We start from the raw sequence: 20,375 nt of genomic DNA, 5'->3' as shown, positions 1-20,375 counted from the left end.
GATGGACTGTGACTCTGAAGTGTTTGGAGCTGGAGGATTCAGACATACAATGATCATTTCCTCTCTTTAATATATCATCTTCATGACCTTCTAACACTGCATCAGAATCACCACGTCAACTTGTTTCAGACTCTTGCATGTTGTTGCAGGTCGGTTGCCCTTGTCAGCCTCCATACACACACTTCCTGTTCAAGGCTGGATGTTAACGCCCCTTCTACGCTTCATCTGCAGCATGTAAGGCATGAAGGCTGAATGGCGGGGTTACAGAGGGGTTACAGAGGGGTTACAGAGGGGTTACAGAGGGATTACAGGGGCCGAGGCGGTGGTGGTGTGTAAGATCAGAGCGGGCAGGCTGGTGTGTGTGTGTGAAGCTGTGTGTGTGCTTTGGTAAGGCTGGAACTCAATGTGAACACACACACTGCAGCACCAACATCATACTGCTGTGAAAGCAGAGTGAAAGTTCAAAAGGCAGAACGACGGAAGAAGTGCGCTGAACATATGCTCCTCACATACCGTCGATGGTGAAATGTACTCGACACAGAATTGACAGTCGCCATGTTTTCAAAGTGATTCCTCTTCTTCCATTACAATAACACGTTTCACATTTCATCTTCAGAGTCTTGACTTCCTCCTCAGTCTTCATGACGTTTCCCTGCTGATGATTTCTGATGCTTGAATGTTTCCATCTTCTAATACAGTAAGATATATTATATAGTAGCAGAATGTGCAGTTCATTTTATAAACTATCCAGACTGTCCACTGGGAGAACACATGAAGAACATCACATCTTCTATGTATGCTACACTTCCCTCTCTTCTCCTCTCTTTCTGATATCTGTCGTTCTCTCCAAGCTGCAGCCAAGGACGATCTCCTCCTCTCCTCTCTCCCCTCTGTCTCCCTCTCCTCTCTCTTGTCTGTGTTAGAGGGATTACAGTGAAAAACCAGTGTTCAAGTCCCGGTGCGGTCTGGCAGCTGGAGAGGTGCCCTGAAGCAAGGCACCAAACTGCTCTGGTGCGCTCCCTGCAGAGCAGCCCCACTCTGACATCTCTCCACTGATGTCCACAAAATAAAATAATCAAATCTGATTGGCCATTCCAAAACCCTTAATGATGATTGGCTACTTGCCTTGTCAGAGGCGGGGCTTATCTTAAAATTAACTGTAGTGACCAATGTGAAGAAAACCAATTTGTCTACAAGCGTCACTTGAGGGATTATGTTGAATAGATTTTTGCCACCTGCTCAGCTCAAAGGAATAAACCAAGTCCATTGTTGTTCCAATTTAGATATCTCAATCTGTTTATTTACACAATTCTCAATAATGTCAACACAGGATGTAGAACAACATCCTACTGTGTCCACAAACAACAAACTAATTGGATAGGCTACGTCTAATAGGACGGGGTTAAATGCCCACAGGTTGACACGGCTGGAAAACTGTTTGCTTTCATTGAATCAGCTGTCTGCTGCTCTCACCTGGAGCTTTATGCACAGCACACACACAAACAACAAAACATACAGACACACAACAAAACATACACACACGAGAAAATAAAATGGCAGAAAATAACCCACATTTTGGAACCAACATCAACTATGTCTGTGTTGCAGGCTGCTAGTGTCTTACTTTGTATTTCAGTGTCCTACATTTTCATAGAGTGCAGTTCCACCTCTCAGAGCCCCAGTCCATCATGCTCTGAAAGGTCTGGCATCGCCCCGGCCCAAAGTGGGATTAATTATGGGACGCCCAAAAATATATCACTCCCAACCCGTTCTTTATTCACATGCACTCACCGTGTTCCAGACTGAATCTCCTGCAAACTATTTTTGATTCTTTTTCAATCCTATCCATGTTCTGAATGTTACGTCTTCTGAGTCAGAAGCGTGTGTGCAGCTTTGTGCCCGGCTCAGGAGAGTGCAGCGCTTCCCCCCGCCCCCCCAACACTAGCTGAATTCCTCCGGTTCCCTCTGGCCCTTTTCCCTCTCACAGGCCAGTCCCTTCCACTCATTTCAAACACTCAGAGCTTCCTTTTGTCCTCCATGTTGCTCTCACACATCCCCCTCTCTGTCACTCTGTCAGAGTGTGTGTGTGTGTGTGCGTGTGTGTGCGTGTGTGTGTGTGTGTGTGTGTGTGTGTGTGTGTGTGTGTGTGTGTGTGTGTGTGTGTGTGTGTGTGTGTGTCCTGCGTTCACTCCGGTACAGGTGCATAATGTGCGCTGCCTGTCCGGTCCAGGCTGCACGGCGTTGCTCTGCTCAGTCTAAAGGGGCTGATAAGGCCAGATGGCTCTCTGCTTTGTTGGCCTCTGAAGCGAGTAATGCAGTGGAGCAGAGCCTCCGGGCTAAACACTGTCTGCATCTCGTGTGGGAGGTGTGTGAGTGTGTGTGTGCCTGTTTGTGTGTGTGTGGACATACTGTGCTTGTTAGAACCAGTCCTGGTTCAGACCTCAGGTCCAGGTCGTTTTGACGAGTCTCTCGGGCTTCTTTTGGCAAAGATTGTTCCAAATGATAATTTCTCACAGAACACAGAGACATGTTTAAGGGTTATTTGTGTGTGTGTGTGTGTGTGTGTGTGTGTGTGTGTGTGTGTGTGTGTGTGTGTGTGTGTGTGTATGTGTTGAGTCGGAGCAGTGTTTATATTTTTACATGTTGGAGTGTAAAGATAGATGTCAGCAGAGAGTTCAGTGTTAGTCTCTGTTAGTTTCTGCATTTCAAGGCTTTGTTAAAAATTGTTCAGTTTCAGGATTCTGTCGTCTGTTTGATGTGAATTCTTACAGCTGATTGGACGCATTTTAAGAAGGATGCTGGGACTGTTTCACAAGAGGAATGCAAAGTGTTTACGTCTTTAACCTGCAAAAAGAAAAGAGTCAAAAAGACACCGTCTTATTCACAGAAACACACACACACACACACAGGGTTAAATGCTCCCTTATCTGTGCTGCAGAGCGAACAGCGTCTTTCTGTGCTGATGTTTGAGTGTTTTAATGAGACCTTATGACATCATTTGGGGAAAATCTGCCCCTTTATGGGCAAACAGACTTGTTACAAAAAAAAGAAAAAAAAAGAACGTAATTCCGAACACTCGCGCTGATATCCACGAGCAGTTGGAGCAATAACCGCAACACAGTGAGCCGGGGGTTAAATCAGTGACTGTCAGCGGCTCGACGCTTCATCCACGTGTGTGAGGAGACTATCTGAAGGAGGCTTGACAAGGCTGCACGTGTGTTTTCTTTTCTTGGAGTTTCACTTCACTTCACTTCACTTGTTTTACATCAAATCTGACTTCACAGTTTGAAAAAGTTTCCCCTTCCCTCTGAGCTCATCGTCTGAGCTCCGTGCAGACAGATTCTCTCCACATTCAGACACTAAACAAAAGCAAACTGCACAGAGCAGGGCGAATTTATGGGCGTGTTTGTGCCTGAATATCTTCAGAGCTTTACGCTGAAATAAACCTTGAGACGGAGCAGATAGAGGGAGAACATGATGAGAAGCGGCTCTGATCCATTCTGAGTGAATCAGCTCCAAAGAGTTTAAACGTCAACGCAGTTCAAACATACAAACAGAACTTCATATCCATGTCAACATTTAGCTTCCATGTATTATTAAAGGTGCACTATGAAGTTTTTGGTAGAGATATGTGAAAGTTGGAGAAGTGTACAGATACTGTGCTATATGTTCATAAACTGTCCTCAGAGGAACATGTGGTCCATGTAACAGTGTTTGAAGATAAAATGCTACAAGAGAAGTCATGGTGGAGGGCCCGAAACAGTGAAACTGTAACCCTCCTTGTAGATTTTTAGCTCCAAACAGTGTTCCAGGGACACATTTTTAACTTTGAATAAAGTTTGTGTTTTTAGTTCAGAAAATATAGCATTGAAAAGTTTCACTTCTCCAACTTTCAAATTTCACTCCCAAATCTACATAGTGCACCTTTAATGAACAGCACACATAATGTGATTATGAGCACCGTCTTCACTTCCAATTTAAATAAACTAACAACTCTAACTAATAGTTCAACCCTCGTCTGACAGGAGTCTCTCTGTGAGGAGTCTGCATGTTCTCTCGTTCATGTGTGGGTTCTCTCCAGGTACTCCGTCTTCCTCCCACAGCCTAAAGACATGCTCGTTAGGTTAACTGCTGACTCTAAATTGTCTGTAGGTGTGAATGTGAGTGTGGCTGGTTGTCTGTCTCTATAAGTCAGCCCTGTGATTGGCTGTAGACCAGTCCAGGGTGTAACTCCGTCTCTCGGCCAATGACAGCTGGGATCGGCTCCAGCTCTCCAGTGAATAGATAATAGATGGATGGACAGTGAAAAATAAATAATTTATTTCCATATTCTGCTTTTTCTGGTTTTATCTGCTCTTTAGTGTGTTTTCCAAGTGTCCTGTGCATGTTTAGGCACATCTATGTGCAAAAATTCAAAGTCTGCGGAAACGCGGCTTCTCCTACGTCCTCCTGTTAGCTGTAGCATTAGCTGCATGTAACGCTCGGTTCTAGCCCCCTCGATAAAAATTTGTCAGTGCGACGTCATTGTCAGTGTGAGATCACTGATCTAAGCTCATTGGCTCGTAGTGGCAAGCCCTGCAGCTCATGTTGAAATTTCCGAGAAGCGAGCTGAGCAACTGACCAATAACGACAGAGCGGATCAGCAGACCAATCAGAGCAGACTTGGCCCACGTGGGGTCTAACACTGGGGGCTCAACAGAGTGTAGCTGACGGACTCAGAGTGTAGAGGGAGCAAGGAGGAGCAGTACATGAAAACAGACACTTTTTTAGAACTTTATCTATTGTGAACGTACAAAAGTAGGTACATAGATTAAATATACAAACCCCAAAAAGGACATAATATGGGCTCTTTAAGCAAACACTGTTTTTCCTCAATAAACTGATGTACTGATATATCTGTCTCTCCTCCCCCGCAGGTATCATCCGCACTGCGGTGTCTAACATGGACCGAGAGACCAGAGACCTGTACCCCGTGGTGATCCAGGCCAAAGACATGGCGGGCTCAGTGGGGGGACTGTCTGGATCGACTACTGTCAACATCACCCTCACCGACGTCAACGACAACCCTCCCAAGTTTGTCCAGAGTGAGTGATCCCTCTCTCTCTCTCTCTCTCTCTCTCTCTCTCTCTCTCTCTGTTTGTGACAGCAGCAGGTGAGCAGGTGTTGATGAGTCAGCTCTCTTTGAGTCTGCTTGTTTCTGCTTCAGAGCATCAGAGAGGTTTATCATGACGTCAACAGTGACATCTCAGAGGGCTTCATTCTTCTCTCCCTGTTACTCCACATCAACAGACATCCACTGAATGAGACCAAATATTTAAACCAGCTGCTTCTCATTCAGGTTTTCAGAAAAACAAAGCACAAAAAAAGATCAAACTCACGACTGTGACTGTGGGGGGGAAAAAATGTATTTACACAATGCTCTGATACGATGATGATGACGGCCTCCTGGCGCTGGCTTCTTCTTGTTCTTCTTCTTGTAATGTGGAGACTGCTGTACCTGTTACTGAGTTCCTCATTCATCTCTTGTTGATGAAGACCTTCCTGACAGCTGAGTGATTAATCTAAGTATACTGTCCTTTCAATGAGTTGCTTTTCTTCAGAGCTAGACAGTTAGCTTGTTAGCTAACAAGTGTAAGTCCTCCAAAAAGTGACAAGGCGTACCTTTTCTCGTTATTTATTGACAGGGCTCTCAAGTTTTGAAATGAGTTCAGAGTGAGATTTTGGCTGCAGCGACAGTTTGGGTAAAATAGTGCGCTGTAAAATATTATTTATTGACAACATTTCTGAGTGCAGGGGTGCTTATCTGCCCTCCCTGGTGGGAGATTGTGTGTGTGCGTGTGTGTGTGTGATTATGGCTAGTGTTGTTTATTGTAGGTTTTAGTGGCAGGTTTTGAGGCCTCCAGCACGGGGGTTGGTGGCTCCCATTTGAAACACTGTGGTTCCAGGCCAGCCATTTTGACTGTCATGATTGACATAAGTGTTCCATTCAGTGCCAAGCTGTTTCTTGTTTTGGTCTTGTTGAGGCCGTCCATGGAGAAAACCCTCTCTGCGTCCGCATTTGAATGTGGGAGCACTAAAACTAATGCTGCTATCTTAGATAGCCTCCCAAACTGGCTCAAACCAGTCATCTTTGAAAAAAAGGAACCAACTATTACTCATATGTTTTGCTATTATTATGTCAATTAATTATGTGTATGTCAGGTGGTGCCAAATATTTACCTTGCTCTTGGTTGAGGACATACTCCCCCAAAACTCCTCAACATTAAAGGTGGTGGGATCTTGGGGCATGGGGATCTAAATGAGTTGATACTCCACATCTTCCACCCCACGCTCAGCCCTCTGCTGCACATCCAGGAATTTAGCGTGCTTCAGAAGGGCCTCCTTCAGGGGGAGTTTGTTGATGCTGTACTCCACAGCCCTGATCAGAAACACCAGTGCTGCCTGCTAGAATAGCTGCACCTCCTGAGGTGTGATGTCTCCAGCCTCAAGGAGCCTGATGAGGGTAGCTCTGGTGGTGAAGCCAACATTCAGCTTTTCTCCTATCAGAGAGAGAAGAGAAAGCGATAAAGCACATTAAGTACAGGTAGTTTAAACAATATCTATGGGTTTTACCCATAGACTACATATACATTTTATGCCTTTTCCATCACATCAGAGATCTCACTCAACTCATAACAACAATCTTCAGAAAAAAGTGTATTTGTGGACAATGAGCATACAGGTTTATCTCCTTATGAGACTTGAAAGCATTACCTGGCAGTTGGTTTAGTGGGTCATTGTAGAGGATGTCATGGACTTGTCGGCCCTGTAGTGCTATAGGCTTCATGAACCTCGCACACAGTTTCAAGATGAACTTCGTCATCTGCAAAATTGTAGTTCATAAAAGATTTCCATGTATTAGTCGAAAAAGGACATATCAGCCAATGAAAAAATAGGCAGACATATTGGGCAGCAGGATCGCCCAACCTTTCCATTTTACCTCTCCATGGAGCAGGAAGATGGAGGACTTTTCTCTCTGGAGGAGAAGGTTCAGTGTGGAGAACATTGGCAGCGTTGCTTGGAAGAAGAGGAGGTAGATTTCTGTCAGGGGGTTGGAAAATGCATCCTACAGCCTTCTAAACCTGGGTTGTTTCTCATCTGTAAATAAAAAAAGGTTGTGCTTAAATGTAAATATTTAGTCTCATGTAATGCACTTGTACTACTGTCAATTAAATAAGCAACCTACTTAAAGATTTAAAATAGCTGGTAAGTGGTCCATACTGCCGCAGAATTCGAGTAATACACCTCTCCAGGCTTAACCATCGCACTGAAATGTGCAGCAGCATTTCCATGTACTCGCTCCCATGGAAGTCACAAAATTCTGTAAAATATATATAACATCAATAGCAAACAAATAAAAAATGTCTGAATTTTGTTGTATAACACTAGAGCTGGTTGAATCACAAACCTGCCAGGTAACCTTTACGGTTGCTGCTGCCCTTAAACCAGTACCCAACATCCACAGTCAGATCCTCTGGATCAAATCCAGATATCTGCAAAACATGAAATCAAAGATTTATTACAACACTATACAGCAAACGTTTTTACTTGGCATTGGGCTTAACAGATTGGTAATATAAAATGTACATGTTTGAACTTTTTTTTTGTTGTGAATAATATGGCAGGGGCATCCATGTATGTAAATACTGCCATTTTCCCTTAGCATTCTGGCTGCAATTTAATTTTTGGCCCCTGTATTTACAGGTGCATTGTCGATTGAGAGACCTACACAATTTCTCCAAGGGATGTTACTTTCCTGCAAGGTGTCATTGATTTTTTGATAAATTACTTCAGCTGTGCCACAGCTCCACCCACTGGTGGTGCACATATCCAGGAATCTGTGCACAACTTTGGTGATGTCAAATATCCTCACAGTGAGGGGATTCATCTTCTCTAGACCTGCAACAATAAGGTGCATAACTAAACCTACATGTTGGGAAATTTTATGAGTGTACATGTAGAAATGGAAACAAACACACAAATTACTGATTGTTGTTAAACTCATACCTGTATCATTTGAGCCATCTGTGACAAGTGTGAAGGGATTCTCTCTCATCTTCATCACCAATTCCTTCCTAAAATGTGGTGCCACTGCTTCATTAATGATGCACGTTGTCTTGGTGCTGGCACTCTTGAAGTTCTGAGCCGTGGGGGAGTCTTTAAAACATTCCTTGTACAAAGGACTGAAATGGTCTGCAACTGCAAATGGTACATTGTGCTGCACCATTGCAACTGCAACTTTCACCTCAGCTCTCCCGGTTTGCAACAGAAACAATTGATTAAATAACTGGTAATATAGTATATGGTAATATAACCAACAATTTGAAGGAAAATGCAATACATCAAACATTGCCACCAGCCTTTTATTTTTCCTGTGCTATACCTTGGCCTCTTGTACACTCATGCCTCCAACAGAAGGTGCTGGAGTATAGAACTGTGCAACACTGCTGGCTGAGTTTAGAGCCTGTTCTTTGGTTCGATGTCCCTTGCCTTCTATATGCCTGCTTATGTCCCTCACGCCTTGATGGGCACAGGAGTTCTCTTGCCTGCAGATAGAGCACCAGTAGTAGGAGCTGGTAGTTCCCATTGTGATGAATGGCCATTGGGTTGACCATTCTTTCTTAACGGAACACCTATAGGTGGCCGCTCCACATACTCCTCTCTTTTTCCCTTTTTCCAGTGGCTGTCTCCTCTATGGTGTCCTCCACCATCTCTTCCACTGACTCTTCCCCTACGGACACCCTAGCTGTCTCCTCCACTGCCTCGTCCATCATTTCTTCCACTGCCTCCTCCACAGTCTCCTCCACTGCCTCATCAATCAATCAATCAATCAATTTTTATTTGTATAGCGTCAACTCATAACAAGTGTTATCTCGAGACACTTTACAAGAAGCAGGTAAAAGACCTTACTCTTTGTCTGTTAACATTACAAAAGAGCAGGTAAAAAGACCTTACTCATTGTCTGTTAACATTACAAAAGAGCAGGTAAAAAGACCTTACTCATTGTTATGTTACAAAAAGCAGGTAAAAGACCTTACTTATTGCTATGTTACAAAGATCCGGCCTATCCATCATGAGCACTTTAGCAAAGCAGCAAAAGTTACAGTGGTAAGAAAAAACTGCCTTATTAAAAGGCAGAAATCTTCGGCCGGATCCCCGGCTCATGACGAAACAGTCTTCACAGGCCTAGACTGCGCCGGGCTTGGAAAGGGATAGGGGGAGAGATGGGATAAGATGCAGGAAGAGGGATAGAGAGCAAGGGGGTGGGGGGAGGTAGACCGTCCATCAGCAATCCGGTGGGGAGGGGAGGGTGTGTGGGGGGGGGGGGGGGGGGGGGGGGGGGGTTGTTCTGGCAGGCCGCCAACCCACGATCCGGTGGGGAGGGGGTAGTGGTGGGGTGGGGGTTGTTCTGGCAAGCCGTCAACTGACGATCTTGAGGAGCCTAGGAGAGCTCAAGAGCTCCCAGGAAAGTAGGTGGTTAGTGACTGAGATTTATAGATAGATACATGCAGTAATATGATGTACTGTATATGCACAGAGAGAGAGAGAGAGAGAGGGGAGCTCAGGGTGCCAGTTCCCCCGGTAGTCTAAGCCTATAGCAGCATAACTAAGAGCTGGTCTATGCCAGCACCAGCCCTAACTATAAGATTTATCAAAAAGGAAAGTTTTAAGTCTATTCTTAAAAATACAGACTGTGTCTGCCTCCCGGACCCCGGCTGGAAGGCGGTTCCAGAGGAGAGGAGCCCGATAACTGAAGGCTTTACCCCCCATAGTACACTTGGAGACTGTAGGTACCACCAGCAGGCCTGCACTCCGGGACCGCAATGCTCTCGAGGAACAGTACGGCACTAGTAGCTCCTTCAGGTAAGATGGTGCCTGGCCATTTAGAGCTTTGTAGGTGAGAAGAAGGATCTTGAATTCTATTCTAGACTGTATAGGGAGCCAGTGCAGAGAAGCCAGGACAGGAGTGATGTGGTCCCATTTCCTGGTTCTGGTCAGTACACGAGCTGCAGCATTCTGGACCAGTTGAAGAGTCTTTAGAGATTTGCCAGAGCACCCTGACAAAAGAGAGTTACAATAATCCAATCTGGAGGTAACAAATGCATGAACTAGTTTCTCTGCATCACTTTGCGACAGGATATTCCTGATCTTGGATATATTACGAAGGTGAAAGTAGGCTGTTCTTGAAACTTGACTGATGTGAGAGCTAAAAGACATATCATGATCAAAAAGAACTCCTAGATTCCTAACAGTGGTGCTAGATGCCAGGCTGATGTCACTAAGGACAGTCACATCACTAGAAAAAGTCTCTCTGAGGTTCTTAGGGCCTAGCACAATAACTTCAGTCTTGTCTGAGTTAAGTAGCAAAAAAATTCTGGTCATCCAGGTCCTAATGTCCTTAAGGCACGTTTCTAGCTGACATAACTGACTGGTACCATCAGGCTTCATTGATACATAAAGCTGAGTATCATCTGCATAACAATGAAACTGTATGGAGTGTTTCCTCATAATATTTCCCAGAGGAAGCATATATAATGTAAAAAGAATTGGTCCAAGCACTGAACCTTGTGGGACTCCATGGCAAACTTTAGTGTGCATAGAGGACTCATCTTTAACATGTACAAACTGAGATCGGTCTGATAAGTAGGATTCAAACCAACTTAAAGCAGTCCCTGTAATTCCAAGCAAATGCTCTAGTCTGTACAACAGGATCCGATGGTCAATGGTGTCAAAAGCAGCACTAAGATCTAACAAGACGAGCACAGACAGAAGTCCCCTGTCTGAGGCTAGAAGTAGATTGTTTGTAACTCTAACTAGTGCAGTCTCAGTGCTATGGTGGACTCTAAAACCTGACTGGAACTCCTCAAATAAACTGTTGTCATGGAGAAAGTCACACAGCTGTTTAGCTACCACCTTCTCCAGGATCTTTGAGATAAAAGGAAGGTTGGATATAGGCCTGTAATTAGCCAGAGTTCCTGAGTCCAGAGTAGGCTTTTTAAGTAGAGGTTTGATTACCGCTACTTTAAATGCCTGTGGTACATAGCCTGCCAGTAAAGACATATTGATCATATCTAATATAGAGTTGCTAACTAAGGGAAAGACTTCCTTAAACAGCTTGGTTGGGATTGGGTCCAAAATACAGGTTGACGGTTTCGATGCAGAAAAAATGGAATATAGCTCTGAAAGGTCGATTGGAGAAAAACAGTCGAGACTAATATCTGGTCCTGGAACTGTCTCTGCCGTATCAGACGTATCCGCACCAGGTAAGGGCAGGAGGTTACCAATTTTGTCTCTGATGTCTAGAACTTTGTTGTTGAAAAAGCTCAGGAAGTCATTACTGCTGAGGGCTAGAGGAATACAAGGCTCAATGGAGCTATGACTCTCTGTCAGCCTGGCTACAGTGCTGAAAAGGTATCTAGGATTGCCTTTGTTTTCCTCGATTAGAGAGGAGAAGTAGCCAGCTCGGGCGTGACGTAGAGCCTTCATATATCTTCTATGACTATCCTGCCAGATAAAACGAGATTCTATCGTTTATTCTTTCAAAATTCTGCGACGATTGTTTCAGAGTACAGGTTTCTGAGTTGAACCATGGAGCCACTCTCCGCCGCTTGACAACCTTCTGTTTCAGGGGAGCAATCGAATCCAGAGTAACTCTCAGCGAATCCACTGCACTATCAACAAACTGATCTAGCTGAGAGGGACTAAAGCTATCATAAGAGTTTCCAATTGGGTTGAAACACGGTACTGAATCAAAAACAGCTGAAATAGCTTCCTTAAATCTAGCCACAGCACTATCCGACAAACTTCTAGAGAGCACACCTCTTCCAGGCAGAGGTAATTCTGGTAGGACAAAATTGAATGTAATAAAAAAATGGTCTGATAGCAGAGGATTTTCTAGGAAAACTGTAAGGTTATGGATTTCAATTCCATAAGCTAAAACAAGATCCAGGGTGTGGTTATAACGATGAGTAGGTTCGTTTACACCCTGGGTGAAACCAATAGAGTCTAATAGTGACATGAAAGCTGTGCTAAGGCTATCATTATCAACATCCACATGGATATTGAAGTCACCTACAACAATTATTCTATCACTGCTAAGGACTAAGTCTGATAAAAATTCTGCAAATTCAGCAAAAACTCAGAATATGGGCCAGGAGGGCGGTAAACTACAACAACTAGAACTGGCTGAAAGGTTCTTGAGACTGGATGTGGAAGACTAAGAACAAGGCTTTCAAAAGAAGAAAAGTTTAGCTTTGGTCGAGGGTTAACTAAAAGACTGGAATTAAAAATAGCTGCTACTCCACCACCTCGTCCGGTGTCTCGAGGTATATGAGTATTAAAATGACTGGGAGGAGTGGATTCATTCAAACTAACATATTCATCTTGACACAGCCAGGTTTCAGTCAAAAAAAGTAAATCAATGTGCTGATCTGATATCAGATCATTCACTAAAAGAGATTTGGATGCTAAGGACCTAATGTTCAAAAGTCCGTAGTGAATCCTCCGATCTTGTAGCAAAATCGTATTCGTAGTTTTGATTCTAATGAGATTTTGACGATCCACGCCGTTTGAATGACTTATAAAAACGGGTCTGGGCCGGGGGACAGACACAATACCTATAGTATAACTACAGTTCGATTCAGAATTACAGCTATAGTGACTGGGAGACAGATCTAAGGGAGGCGCAGAGAAGTGTGTAAGACTGCAGCTCTGCCTCCTGGTCTGAACTCTGTGTTGTTGTCAAGGTTTTGGACTAATAACCTCTGCTATGTTTCTAGATAATAGAGCTGCACCGTCCAAAGTGGGATGGATGCCGTCTCTAGCTAGCAGACCAGGTTTTCCCCAAAAAGACTGCCAGTTATCTATGAAGCCCACATCATGTGCTGGACACCACCTCGACAGCCAGCGGTTGAGTGATGACATGCGGCTATACATGTCATCACTGGTCTGATTTGGGAGGGGACCAGAGAACACTACGGAGTCCGACATCATCTTAGCAAAAGTACACACCGACTCCACATTAACCTTAGTGACTTCCGACTGGCGTAGTCGGGAGTCATTTGTGCCGACATGAATTACAATTGTATCAAATCTACCTTTAGTCTTTGTCAGCAACTTTAAATGAGATGCGATGTCGCCCGCTCTGGCCCCGGGTATACACGCTGACTTCGCTAGCTTCACGTTTCGGACTATGGAGTCTCAAATAATCAGAGTTTTATTCTCAGCGGGTGTGTCGCTGAGTGGGGAAAATTTGTTTGAAACGTGAAGTGGTTGGTGGGGAACCGTGTGCTTCGATTTTCGACTATGCTTCCCTCGGACAGTAACCCAGCCACTGCCTCCCGGCTGCTCGGGAGCTACCGGGGGGGAAGCCAAGCTATGTCGGCCCGCACCGGCTACAGGTGGCTGGCTAACTACTGCTGCATACGATGACTCTGACTCAATGGTGCGGAGCCGTCTCTCTAACTCAGAAACCCTCGCCTCCAAAGCTAAAAATAAACTACATTTCTTACAAGTATCATTATCACTAAAGGAGGACGAGGAGTAACTTAACATCTGACACGAAGAGCAGGAGAGAGCAGGAGAGGGAGAGACAGAAAAAGAAGCCATTGTAAAGCTAACTGCTTAGCTAAGCTAAGAGTAGGTACACAGTAACACAGTGCAGAGGAGAACAGAACAAGAAATTATGCAATACGCTCACCGTAGTACGCTGCTCTGCTCAGGTGCTGCTCGCTGCTCTGCTCAGGTGCTGCTCGCTGCTCATCTACTGCCTCCACTATTGCCTTCTCCACAGTCTCCTCCTCTGACCTGGCAACCTTTTTAGGGAGCTGACCCTTCAGAGCGAAGCATGAAAGAATGCTCATTTGCCTCTTCCCTGACATCTTTGAAACAGACAAATGCAATTATTAATACTATGCATGGCCAGGATATAAAATATAATGAAATATTATGATTAAAAGTGGCCTACTGACTAAAATAGACTATGCATTTGACATTTAATTTTCTGCATCTGCACAAAAATGGTCCAGCCTATTTCAAAATATGACTAGTCCAGGGACCGTATTCACAAAGAATCTTTAGGCACATGAGTGACTTACAAAAACATCCAAATGGCAAGAGAATAATTGTGCTTCTGTTTCAATAGCCCATGTCAGCAACAACAATTAGATAGCCTATATGTGAAAAGGCATAGCCTACTCAATGATTAAATGAAATTACTTTTCTGCAAAGTGTCAGCATACAAATGCATGTAGAAGTAGCCTACTGCAAAGATGGACATACTGAATCAATCTGAGGGTCTAGTGTAGGGGTATAGGCAACATGTGACCCTTTAAGTCTATTGTAGTGGCTCCCTGGCTTTGTTGAAAAATGGAAATCAATAAAACATTTTTATAAATAATTTCATTCAGTCATCAAGTTTCAAGCTATACTTGAAGCATAGCATATGGGCTATATGTGTCTGTATAGCCTAGTCTGTATTTTCACGATGACAATTGGAAATACAGTACAGCCAACAGGAGTATATGCCGAGAATGACGTACAATGGCAGGTTAATAAAGACAGAAATGTGTCAACTATTTGTGTTTAAATGTTTCCAATATCGTTGCGAAACTTGATTTTTTTATTTACTATTTCTGGTCAAAAAATTGCATTTTAGACCCCTGGTCTAGTATATTCTGTTTATTTCATTGAAGCAACGCGCCTAACAGGTTATGTATTTAATCAGTTGTGCTTCACACCACTGATGTGCACCGACACCGACCTGTCACTCATCGACCTGTCACTCATCAGCCCATCACGGAGCAAAGTGAATGAGAGCAAGCTCGTGCACGAGCCCATCTTAAGTTGGTATTTATTATCCTTGCTCTCAGTGGCTTTGTGAATTACTTTTAAGAAAAAAACTCCTACATAAAAACTTTTAGCGTAGTTTAGAAGTACCTACTCTTAGAGGTAAGAGAAAAGCTTTGTGAATACGGGTCCTGATCTAGGACTAAAAAACAGAATAGCCGCTGAAATTAGCAAGAATTCAACTGGCTGGCTAGTTCACACACTCTTGTCACACTTTTAGCTAATTTTACTGATTACCAGCTGACTGGACACAATATTCCCCAACATATAGAAATCAAATGATGAGATGACTTACTGTACTAATACGATATGGTCCTCTTCTCCATAGACTGTAAATATAATGGTCCTCTCCCACGTCGATCAGTCTGTACTTCAGCGAGTGTCTGAATCAGTGTCAATTGTCGTCTTCTCTAGCTACTTCAACGAGTGCGTGAATCAATGTGTCATTGGCGTCTTCTTTGTAATCAGAATGTAGCGTTGTTGTAGCGGGAATATCTAAATCTTACCCAGATACAGCAATGCTATTTCTTGATTGGCTGTTGGGTAGCTATATTTCTTTTTTTCACTAGCTGGTGCGTGGCAAGCTCATACTGAACTCTATGGGAAACCCACTTGATTCCTATCTGTTTCATAGTTAAAAAATATACCGGCGCAACTTGGTGGGTGTTATCCTGGTAATTTATCGGTGTGAGAAATACAAGGTGTGGCGTGTGAGCGTGTGAATAGGTTGAAATGAGTGAGACTTGAGAGCATTGTATTGAAGAATTCACAGTATTTCCGTTCTTATTTACTTTCTTTCTTTCTTGTAAAACTGTAATAAAGCACAAATTACAAAAAGTACACATTAGAGACTAACAAACAGAAAATAGGGCACAAGAAACAATTAGCTAACCTAACATGCTTAGTCATGCTGCTATCTTACTGCTCTGCTAACTATCAACTTATCCAATTGTCTAAAGAAATAACTTTACAGTGCACTTTTAAACGCTCTACATGAGGGGTCATCTTGTTACAGAGTCACATCAGCTGGATTTGAGTTTTGTCCCCCTGTTCAGGATTGGAGGGAACATCACGATGCAGCAGGATGAACAGGTTTGATTGAAACATGTCTGTGTTTGTGTTTTTTAGAGAGCTACCAGCTGTACGTACCTGAGCTGGCTGAGGTGGGGAAGGCCGTGGGTCGGATCAGAGCCAACGATGAGGATGAAGGTCAAAACGCTGAGATGACCTACAGGATCACCAACACAGAGGCAGCGGCCATCTTCTCCATAGCCACTGACGCTGAGCGCGGGGAGGGGGTCATCTCCCTCAAACAGGTAGGAATCAGAAACACACACAGGTGAGGTTTCACTGTCAGCTTCAATTTGTTTTCATCCTACAGGTTGAGCAGATTTCTTCCTCTTTTTTTCAAACACATTGAAGTGAAACGTTGAGGAAATAGTCCAGACATCCCGTCCTCCTGACTCAAATGGTCAAAGTGTTTCTTTTTGCATCTTTTGAGACATGACGACATGGATCCTGAAGATCAGCAGGAGGGAGTTTTGTGTGTTTTCTAAAAGTGCTTTTGGTTTTCTTTGTACATTTTTGTTCTTTTCTCAAACAGTAACCCTTAAAAACTTAAAAACAGAGAGACCCCCCCCCACACCCTCTCCTCTCCTCAGAGTATAACACACTTCTGAACAAGCTGCCACTTAAAAAGACTAATTAGATATTTATTATGCAGGTATGAGGCTGAAAGTTCAAGCAGGCTGCAATGTCAGTCACGTCTGTGTTGTGCCCGGTGGAGGTTTACGCAGGAGGCTTTGTACAGTCAGACAGAAAGAGTGAAAGGGGTCGTACGGAGGTCACACAGTGGCTGCCAGACTCGAGACGTGAGCTAATGTGGCGTTGGCGCCGTCAGAGAGAAACTGAATTCTATAAGAGAGATTTTTTCATTTGGTGTACATGCTCTGCTCCATCAGAGAAATGTGATTAATTCTCGGCGTGCAAACAGGAGGAGCTGGCGCTAACTGACTCAGAGGTGACTGAAGCAACATGTGGACGAGCGTTCAAGAGGCAAAAATCCAGGGTCAGTCTTCATCCCAGATATGACCCCGATGAGTTGTTGTGATTTTTATGAATTGAAGAAACACTTGACTTAATGCTCACCTAGCAGGAGTAAAGATGGGACTTTGATTTGTTTGGTCGTCACTATCGTCCTCAGTCTCTGGCCTCAGTTCAGATCTTTATTGTCCCTGGAAGGGAAATTTGATTCGCAGCAGTGGACACAAAAACACAACAGATAAACAGACATAGGACAGTGGAACACAACCTGATGAGATACAACCAAGAAATATAACACTCACTGTTCGTTAAGAAGTTTCACTCAAATGGTTTAAATAAATAAATATAATAAATATAAAGTGCAATAGCTTGAAAGTGCAGTCAAGGATTTAAAGAAGATTAGGAGCATTAATTGCACAAGGAACATATGAAAATGTATATCAGTTTGCCTTAGCCCTGGGCTGCCTGAACCTCCAACCTGAGGGAAGAAGAGAGGATGGTCAGAGCTGGACAAGATAGACTTTGCTTTCCTAACAACTTGTCTGTTCCAGATATCTGACAATGAAAGTTGCTGAGCGCCGATTCATCCAAACGTAGCTCTCTCTCTATTTTGTCCTCTCGTACACAAACTGTGTTTTAGGTCTCTGAAAAGTCTCCTTTAAAAACTGCTTCCAGGGTGAAGATGTTCAGAAACTTTGAGGTGTTTCTGTGTAGATGGGGAAAACAGAGTTTGGGGTTTGTAACGTCACACAGAATGGGGAAATGTTGGCATGTCAACGTGCTCATGATAAAAGATGTTTTCTGTCTTTTCTGCAGTCTCTCAACTATGAAAAGAGAAAAGTTCACACACTCAACATCGAAGCGTCCAACACGTTCCTGGACCCCCACTTCTCCCACCTGGGGCCGTTTAAGGATTCCACGTCGCTGCGGGTCATTGTGGGCGACGTGGACGAGCCTCCTGTCTTCTCCATGGATTACTACATCATGGACGTGTATGAGAACTCACCTGCTGGGACGCAGGTTGGCACTGTGACTGCCATGGACCCTGACAGCACCAACAGTAGAGTCAGGTAACAAACAGAAAGAGTTAAAGGCAGGGTTGGTAGCATTCCCTCATTGCTCCGTCTGCAAACCCCATAGGCATGATCAAATACAGGATCAGAGTGGATTTAGAACAAGAAACTTCACACACATGTTTTGAGGAGCTCTGAGACTTATTTAAACTGGTTGATGAGGAGGAGAAGATGTGACCTTTAAGATTTTTAAAATGGATTATCAGTTTAATGTAAACACCAAATGTATCGCTGGGCTTGGCGGCTAAAAGAAAAGACCCTCAATTGTTTAAAATATGGGATGTATTTACTTTTAGATGTTATAAAAATATGAGCAGATGTGAGGCTGCTGAGTGCTGACAGCAGGCTTCAGAGTGTTCAGAGTGTTCAGGCAGGTTATTACACAGAGCTGCTTCATGCTTCAATAAGTCAACTCATCTGCTCTGTGTCTGCACACTGTGAGTGTTTGCTAACCAGCAGAGCAGAACAAAGTCAAATCTGCTCTCTGTTAGAGTCTTTATCTTCTCTTCTCATAATGTCCAACAACAAACACAAACTAAAAGCGCCAACCAGACGTCCATCTTACAGAGACCAGCACACAGCTCCCTGGAAGATGGCCTGAGCTGTCTCACCAGCTGGAGTCCAGAGATACTCTGAGTCACTAAAGTCCTGTAAACAGGCAGGAGAAACCAAAACCAATCAGATCATTTTCTAAACGTTGCTCGGTTTAGTTTGAAAGAGCTCCAGCTGCCCATCACTAAATGTTGTCCATGCAGAAAATGAACCCACTTTTCCCCCGACAAAACTCCGAACACCCTCCGACCCTCGGCCTCTTTACTCTCATCCGGGGAACAGGCTGTTTCTGTGGACAGTGCACGGTGTTCGCTCAGTGACTCTCACTTCTGTCAGCTTCACGCTTTGGTGGAGAATGGATGAGTTTGGGGACATCAGAGGTTTTGTGATGGAGCAGAACTAAAAAAAAAAAAACTGAAAAGCCTGTTTGATTCTGGCCTCACTCTGGAAAAGGATCAGTGGGAAGGGGCCGCAGTGCATATGAGGCTTTCTGTCCTCAGCCGGCAGCTGGCCACACAATCCCTGACAGCTCTGAGTGAAGCTGCAGCACTGCTGCGCTCTGATTGGATGACTGAACTCTGTGACTGGCTGTTAAACCTGCAGGACCTTTGATACAATGAGCCCTGTGAAAAACAGCAGCGGGACACACTCTGTTCACACAGATAGTGTACACAGCTGTATGATACGATGTTTGTATGTGTCTGTGTGCTGGGCTTTGTGAAGACATTTGTTGTGGATCCTCAGTTACATTGATTTGAACTGCTTCACTGCTTTACTCTGCCTTTATGTACTCAGGGTAAATAGGTTGACCAGGAGTCGTTTGTTGTTTGATTGGCCGCTTTGAAATATTCACTGACAACGGCTGTGGGTCAGTGGTAGAGTCTTAACCGGAAGGTTAGGGGTTCAATCCCAGTCCCATGTCCGATGTGTCCTTGGGCACTAAATTGTTCCCGCTGCTTCGTCGGTGGCGTGTGAATGTGTATAAATGGATGAGTTAATACTGATGGACTCTTTACTCAGCAGCCTCTACCATCAGTTTGTGAATGTATATGAATGGATGAGTTAATACTGATGGTCTCTGTACACAGCAGCCTCTACCATCAGTGTGTGAATGTGTATGAATGGATGAGTTAATACTGATGGTCTCTTTTCACAGCAGCCTCTACCATCAGTGTATGAATGGATGAGTTAATACTGATGGACTCTTTACACAGCAGCCTCTACCATCAGTGTGTGACTGTGTATGAATGGATGAGTTAATACTGATGGTCTCTTTACTCAGCAGCCTCTACCATCAGTGTGTGAATGTGTATGAATGGATGAGTTAATACTGATGGACTCGTTACTCAGCAGCCTCTACCATCAGTGTGTGAATGTGTATGAATGGATGAGTTAATACTGATGGACTCTTTACTCAGCAGTCTCTACCATCAGTGTGTGAATGTGTATGAATGGATGAGTTAATACTGATGGTCTCTTTACTCAGCAGCCTCTACCATCAGTGTGTGAATGTGTATGAATGGATGAGTTAATACTGATGGACTCTTTACTCAGCAGCCTCTACCATCAGTGTTTGAATGTGTATGAATGGATGAGTTAATACTGATGGTCTCTGTACACAGCAGCCTCTACCATCAGTGTGTGAATGTATGAATGGATGAGTTCATACTGATGGTCTCTGTACACAGCAGCCTCTACCATCAGTGTTTGAATGTGTATGAATGGATGAGTTAATACTGATGGTCTCTGTACACAGCAGCCTCTACCATCAGTGTTTGAATGTGTATGAATGGATGAGTTAATACTGATGGTCTCTTTACT

At 43.9% G+C, this 20,375-nt stretch overlaps 2 protein-coding genes across 2 annotated transcripts in view; one reads left to right on the top strand and one right to left on the bottom strand.

Moving 5' to 3' along the window:
- The window catches only part of LOC132978590 (neuropilin and tolloid-like protein 1), a 609,128-nt gene that overhangs the window by 319,631 nt on the left and 269,122 nt on the right, over positions 1-20,375 (bottom strand). The window lies entirely within an intron of this gene.
- Positions 1-20,375, top strand: part of LOC132978586 (cadherin-18-like) — a 102,583-nt gene that overhangs the window by 65,040 nt on the left and 17,168 nt on the right. Inside the window, exons 5-7 of the mRNA XM_061043803.1 lie at positions 4,917-5,084; positions 16,015-16,202; positions 17,746-17,999. Of these exons, the coding sequence (XP_060899786.1) occupies positions 4,917-5,084; positions 16,015-16,202; positions 17,746-17,999 (610 nt within the window). The remainder of the gene's footprint in view (positions 1-4,916; positions 5,085-16,014; positions 16,203-17,745; positions 18,000-20,375) is intronic.

Source organism: Labrus mixtus, chromosome 8 (assembly GCF_963584025.1).
Source record: "Labrus mixtus chromosome 8, fLabMix1.1, whole genome shotgun sequence".
Taxonomy (NCBI): Eukaryota; Metazoa; Chordata; class Actinopteri; order Labriformes; family Labridae; genus Labrus; species Labrus mixtus.
This window is presented reverse-complemented; position numbering and strand designations above follow the sequence as displayed.